This window comes from Chiloscyllium plagiosum, chromosome 5 (genome assembly GCF_004010195.1).
Source record: "Chiloscyllium plagiosum isolate BGI_BamShark_2017 chromosome 5, ASM401019v2, whole genome shotgun sequence".
In the NCBI taxonomy this organism is placed as follows: domain Eukaryota; kingdom Metazoa; phylum Chordata; class Chondrichthyes; order Orectolobiformes; family Hemiscylliidae; genus Chiloscyllium; species Chiloscyllium plagiosum.
The window spans coordinates 101,524,856-101,531,680 of NC_057714.1; the positions used below are offsets into that span (position 1 = coordinate 101,524,856).

The following is a 6,825-nucleotide window of genomic DNA, read 5'->3' on the forward strand; positions in this document are numbered from 1 at the left end:
ATATCCTCCGAAGAGGCAGGCATAGCTTGGGCCTATGCGGGTGCCCATGGCTACTCCTTTTGTTTGGAGGAAGTGGGAGGATTGGAAAGAGAAGTTGTTCAGGGTGAGGACCAGTTCAGTCAGTCGAAGGAGGGTGTCAGTGGAAGGGTACTGGTTGGTACGGCGGGAAAGGAAGAAGAGGAGGGCTTTGAGTCCTTCGTGATGGGGGATGGAGGTGTACAGGGACTGGATGTCCATGGTGAAGATAAGGTGTTGGGGACCGGGGAAGCGAAAATCATGGAGGAGGTGGAGGGCGTGGGTGGTGTCCCGAACGTAGGTGGGGAGTTCTTACACTAAGGGAGACAGGACCGTGTCGAGGTATGCAGAGATGAGTTATAGTGAAGTTGGGGTTGGAACGGAGGCAGTGGAGGGCTGCACGTTCTGAGGGTGAGAGGTTGGTGTGGGTGAGAGGGGTGGAGAAGTTGAGGCGGTTAATGTCGCGGCGGCAGTTGGCTATGAAGAGATCGAGGGTGGTTAAGAGGCCAACACGGGGTGTCCAAGTGGATGGGGTGTGTTGGAGGCGGGAGAAGGGGTCGTCAGAGGGTGCGCGAGAATCTTGGTTAAAGAAGTAGGCACGGAGGCGAAGGCGGCGGAAGAGGGGGTTTGGGTTGGTCCATAATACCAGACAAAAAGTGAGGACTGCAGATGCTGGAGATTTGAGTAGAGAGTGTGGTGCTGGAAAAGGCACAGCAGATCAAGCAGCATCTGAGAAGCAGGAAAATCAACGTTTTAGGCAAAAGCCCTTCCCGATGAAGGGTTTTTTGCCCGAAACATCGGTGTTCGTGCCTCTCAGATGCTGTCTGACCTGCTGTGCTTTTCCAGCACCACATGAGGAAACTCTTGTCATAGCTCCAACTCCGAACGACAGAAAGCTGGGTGGAAGATAATGCTGTGAGATGGATGCAGAGAACTTCAGTGCAACTCGGACAAGTAAATGGGCAAACACAATGCAGATGCAGTGTAATGATGCAGAAATGTTAGACTATCGACTTGAACAGCAGAAACAGGAAGGCAGATGATCACCTGAATGACAACAGATTGGGAAAGGTGGAGATCGTAAGACTGGAAGGTATAGGAACAGAATTAGGCCATTGAGCCATCAAGTTGCTCTACCATTTGGTCGTGGCTGATGTGTTTATTAATTGCATCTCCTGTCATCACTGAGTAACCTTTGATCCCCTTATTAATCAAGAACCTATCTATCTATTGCGGTCTTAAATACACTCAGTGACCTGACCTACACAATCTTCTGTGGCAAAGGGTTCCACAGATTCACCATCTTCTTGACTAAAGGAATTCCTCCCCATCTTAGTTCTCAAGGGTCGTCCCTTCACCGTGAGGTTGTGCCCTCAGGTCCTAGTCTCTACGACTAGTGGAAACATGTTCTTCACATTCATTCTACCCAGGCTTCCAGTATGCTTTAAGTTTTGATTAGATCTCCCCTCGAAACTCCAAGTGCAGACCCAGAATCCTCAGTCTCTCCTCATAAAACAAATCCTTCATTACTGTAAACCTCCTCTGGGTCTCCTCAAACACCAGCACATTCTTCCTTAGATACAGGGCCTAAAATTGCACTCAATATTCCAAATGTGGTCTGACTGGAGCCTTATCTAGCCTTGACAACAGATCACTGCTCTTGTACACTAGCTCTCTCAAAATGAATGTTAACGTTGCATCTGCCTTCCTAACTGCTAAATAAAATTGCATGTAAACCTTACAAGAATCCTAAACTCAGACTCCCAAGTCCCTTTGTGCTCCAGATTCCAAAGCCTTTCCCCATTTAAAAAATGATACCTAGGTGTCCTCATACACCATTTGCTGAAGATAAGCATGTGGCTACAGCAGATAGTTAAAGAAAGCAAACCGCATCTTGGCCTTCATAGTGAAAGTATACAAGGTCTTGGTAAGACCACAACTGTGGTATTGTGTGCAATTGGGTCTCCCTCTCTGAGGAAGGATGTTTTAGCTATCGAGGGAGTTTGAAGGAGGTTTTACCAGTCTGATTCCTTGGATGGCAGAACTGACATACAGGCGAGACTAGATCAGTTTCAGCTATATTCTTAAAAAGATTAGACAAGGTGAATGCAGGAAGGATGCTCACAATAATCAGGGAGTCCAGAATAAGGAGACAGTTTAAGGGGAAGGGATAGACCTTTTAGGACAGATAAGGAAGAATTTCTTCAGAAAGTGGCAAGCCTGTGGAATTCTTTGGCACAGAAAACTACCGAGGCCAAACCATTGGAGACCAAGAGGGATGTAAATATTGTTCTTAGGACCAAAGGGATTAAAGGATATGGGCAAAAAGCAGGAACAGGATACTGAATCGGATGGTCAGCCATGGTTGTATTGAATGCCGGAATAGCTTACTCCTGTTATTTTTTTATGGCTCTATGCATTAAAGCCTAATACCGATTATAACATTCTCCAAGTAAAAAGAATCCCTTGTGACAAAAACAGACTTGTTGGAGAAACTCAAAAGGTTTGGCAGCATCTATGGAGAGAAAGCAGGGTCAACGTTTAGAGTCCAGTGATCCTTTTTCAGAACAGGAACACAGTGCATTACTCTCATTTGTAAAATATCAAAAGCTAGCCATTCCCATTCAAATTATTTAAATACAGTTCTACCATCCTACAATGTGACAGTGAATAAATGAGTAAATTTGCTAAGGTGAATTAGTATAGCCAGAGTTATTAAATCATTAACAAGTAAGAAAAACAATAGAAATGTTTAGGATAATCAGGGAGAGAACCGTACAGTTTTCACTGGACATTCTTCAAAACAGTAACAAAAACTGAAAAAAAGCTAATATACAGAAGGCAGCAGACAGCTGTAAAATATGAAGTTAAGCCTCCATCACATTCATGTATCTTTAATAATATTGTACATAATAGAAGGTGTGGAAAATTACATCTCACAAATTTGGTTGCATTTTTTAAAGAGGTGACTAAGGAGATCAATGAAGGTAGAACAACAGACGTTGTCTGTATGGACTTTAGCAAGACCTTTGACAAGGTTCCACATGGTAGACTGGTTAGTAACGTTAGACTATAATGGATCCAGGGAGAGCTAGCCAATTGGATGCAAAATTGGCTTGACAGTAGAAGACAGAGGATGGTAGTAGGAGGTTGTTGTTCACACAGGAGGCACGAGACCAGCAGTATGTTACAAGGATTGGTGCTGGGTCCAATTTTGTTCATCATTTATATAAAATGATTTGGATGACAAGATAAGAGGCACGGTTATTAAGTTTGCAGATGACACCACAGTTGATAGTATAGTGGACAGTAAAGAAGATTAGAGTCAAAAAGTGTGGTGCTGGAAAAGCACAGCCTGTCAGGCAGTAATCAAGGAGCAAGAGAGTCGACATTTGGAGCAAAAGCTCTTCCTGATGAAGATGAAGGTAGAACAACAGACGTTGTGTACATGGACTTTAGCAAGGCCTTTGACAAAGGTCCCACATGGTAGACTGGTTAGTCAGATTAGACTATAATGGATCCAGGGACAGCTAGACAATTGGATACAAAATTGGCTTGATAGGAGAAGAATCAGATGAAGAACTTATGCTCAAAATATCAACTCTCCTGCCCCTCGGATGCTGCCTGACCTACTGTGCTTTTCCAGCACCACACTTTTTGATTCTGATCCCCAGCATCCTTGCTTTTTCCCCCCAGTAAAGGATTATTTAAGAGTACAACAAGATTTTGATCAACAGAGCCAGTGGATTGAAGAACATCAGATGGAGTTTAAGGCAGATAAATACAAGGAGTTGCACTTTGGTAAGAAACCAGGGCAGGATTTATACAGTGAATGGTAGGGCCCATGAGTGTGTCGCTGAATAGATACATCCAGGGGTGCAGGTACATAATTCCTTGGAAGTCGCATCAGAAGTAGAAAAGGATAGCAAAAGACAATGCTTGGAACACTTGCCTTCGTCAGGCAGAGCATTGAGTCCAGGAGTTGGGATGTCATGTTACAACTGTACAAGACATTTCTAAGGTCACATTTAGCGTACTGCATACAATTCTGGTCAGTCTGGTATAAGGAGGAAGTTATTAAACTGGAAGTGGTGGAAAACAGACTTAAAGATGTTACTGGAGGGTTTGAGTTCTAAGGAGAAGTTGGATAGACTAGGACTTATTTCTCTGGAGTGAAGCAGGCTGAAGTGTGACTTTATACAAGTTTACTAAATCATGAGGGGCATGGATAGATGAATAGCCAAGGTCTTTTTCCCAGGGTTCGGATTCCAGAAATACAGGGTATAGTTTTAAGTTGAGAGGGAAGAAAATTGAGACACACGAGAGGGGTAATGTTTTCACACAGAGGTTGGCATATATATGAAATGAGCTGCCAAAGTAAGTGGTAGAGGCAGGTACGATTACAACATTTAAAAGATACCTGGACAGCTGCATGGGTAGGAAGGGTGAAGGTGGGATATAGGCACAAATGCTGGCAAACGAGACTAGTTCAATTTAAGAAACTTGATCATAAAGTCATTGAGATGTAAAACACGGAAACAGACTCTCTAGTCCAACCCACCCACGCCAACCAGATATCCTAAATTAATCTATCCCACATGCCAGCATTTGGCCCTATTCATCTAAACCCTTCCTATTCATATACCCATTCAGATGCCTTTTAAATTCTGTAATTGCACCAGCCTCCACCACTTCCTCTGGTAGTTCATTCCAAAACACACCACCTGCTGGAAAACAGCTCCAGCCAATTCAACTTCTCCGTATAGCTCAAACCCTCCAACCCTGGCAACCGTCCTTATAAATCTTTTCTGAATCCTTTCAAAGTTTCACAACATCCTTCCTATAGAAGCAAGATCAGAATTGAACACAGTATTCCAAAAGTGGCCTAACCAATGTCCTGCACAACTACATCGTAATATCCCAACTTCTATACTCAAAGCACTGACCAATAAAGACAAGCATACTTTATTCACTCCCCTGTTCACCTGCAACTCCATTGTCAAGGAACAATGAACCTGCACTCCAAGGTCACTTTATTCAGCGACAGTTAAAGGATATGTTTCCATGCTGTATGACTATGACATCAATGTCCTGTCCTAATCAACATTTATCCCCCAATCAACATTAGTATATTACCTGATCATTTTCAAATAGGATAGCTTGCTGTGCAGAAATTGGCTGCCATGTTTCCTACGTTACAGCAGTGACATTTCCAGAAAGTCTTTAATGGGCTTAGAAACAATACTTTATATTCCTTAGCTTTGATTACATAATTGCCACAAACCATTTTTTAAAGTTCAGATTCAACATGTTATTAAATTAAGAAATGCTTGTTGCACACATTAAAACTTGATTCTAACAGCAAGTGATTACTCACCTTCCTGCTTGCTCCACCAAGAGATACCTTGGGCCGCGTTTTGAAATCCCCTTCAAAGCTGAACATGTCTGTATGTTATTCCATCTAGTAGAAGTACAGCTCCTATATGTGAAATTGTATTTCCATTTAAGCAAATATTCACATCTCCAATAGTTTTTACAAAGCTTAACATCTTGACTATTCAGCAATAAGAACCTAATGGTAACAGGATAAGGAGGACCTCACCCAGAAAAGAAAATTATCACTTGTTTAGTATGGCAGTGAAAATTTACAACACATTTTAATTACACAACATAGGCTAAAGCACTGAATGACATGAAATTACAACAGCACACTTAATTTTCTTTTCTAGGTATGCAGACTTCACTTTAACTCAAAGCAATTTTCAACATTAATCATGTGAATTCTACACAAGTATACAAACTATATAGGGCATACAGGATACTTTGGATTCCAGCATCTGCAGATATTTTTTGTCTCTAATACAGCATACATAAGCTATTCCCCATTATAAGTTGAATTGCTAATACTCTTGAGATCTCCTAAATCTGAACGAATCGCATCTAGTATGGTTTAATCACATCTCTGCTTGGGTGCTTGTCATAACAGTAACCAAATTCGTAGGGCTTACAGAAAAGGGGCGGGGAACGAAGTGGTGTACAACAAGGGCGAAAGATACAACACCGTCGAGAAAAATAAAGACTACTGCAAAGATTGTAACTAAGCAGAAAGAAGAGCCGCCTTCCGTGTATCTGAGTGAGAAATACCGTGATTCCGAGGCCTGGCCAGTGGAGTGAATTGTCAGCCAGGGCTCTTGCACTCTTCCTTTATGACTCAGCAGGACGCAAACGCTGATTGTATTTGAGAGAGAAGGGAGTTTCTCTGAAACATCAGCTTCGGAGAAAAAGAGCCTAGCATCCAAACATGTTGTAAAAGACTGAGAAACGGATTTATTAATGGGGAGGGGGGGGGGGAAACACGAAAGGGGGGAGGCAATGGTGAGAGGGTCTCCTGCTCTTCTCTTCAGTCCCCCCTTTCCCCTCTCCTCATTACTCTCTCGTCCCCTCCCTCACGACCCGGGCCGGCCCAGCCCGGCTCCTTTACCTGATGCACCAGCTGCCGCCTGTAACTGAAACCGACAGCGCACGCCGGAAGCTGTCATCGTTCCCAACGGCTCAGAACAGCCCTCCTTCCCACAACCACCCCGCGTCCACTTCCTCTCCGGAGACCCCGCCTACTCTGTGACGTCATCGCGCCCCCGCCCCCAAACGGTTGTTGTGGAGGAGCCTGGGATGGACAAAGTTAAAAATCACACAACTCCAGGTTATGGTCCAACAGGTTGATTTGGAAGCACTAGGTTTCGGAGCGCTGCTCCTTCACCAGGTGGCTGTGGCACAGGATCATAAGACACAGAATTTGTAGCAAAAGATCAC

The 6,825-nt window shown here is 43.6% G+C and overlaps 1 protein-coding gene across 2 annotated transcripts in view; it reads right to left on the bottom strand.

Annotated features, from left to right (window-relative positions):
* The window catches only part of ube3c (ubiquitin protein ligase E3C), a 177,268-nt gene extending 170,667 nt beyond the window's left edge, over nucleotides 1-6,601 (bottom strand). Inside the window, exons 1-2 of one of the 2 annotated variants that reach the window (XM_043690704.1) lie at nucleotides 6,497-6,601; nucleotides 5,393-5,494 (exon numbers count right to left, since the gene is read on the bottom strand). In XM_043690704.1, the coding sequence (XP_043546639.1) occupies nucleotides 5,393-5,458 (66 nt within the window). In that variant the 5' untranslated portion in view covers nucleotides 5,459-5,494; nucleotides 6,497-6,601. Of the gene's footprint in view, nucleotides 1-5,392; nucleotides 5,495-6,159; nucleotides 6,359-6,496 lie in introns of those variants that run through there. The other variant, XM_043690705.1, reaches the window with a different exon arrangement.
* Nucleotides 6,602-6,825: the final 224 nt, after the last annotated feature.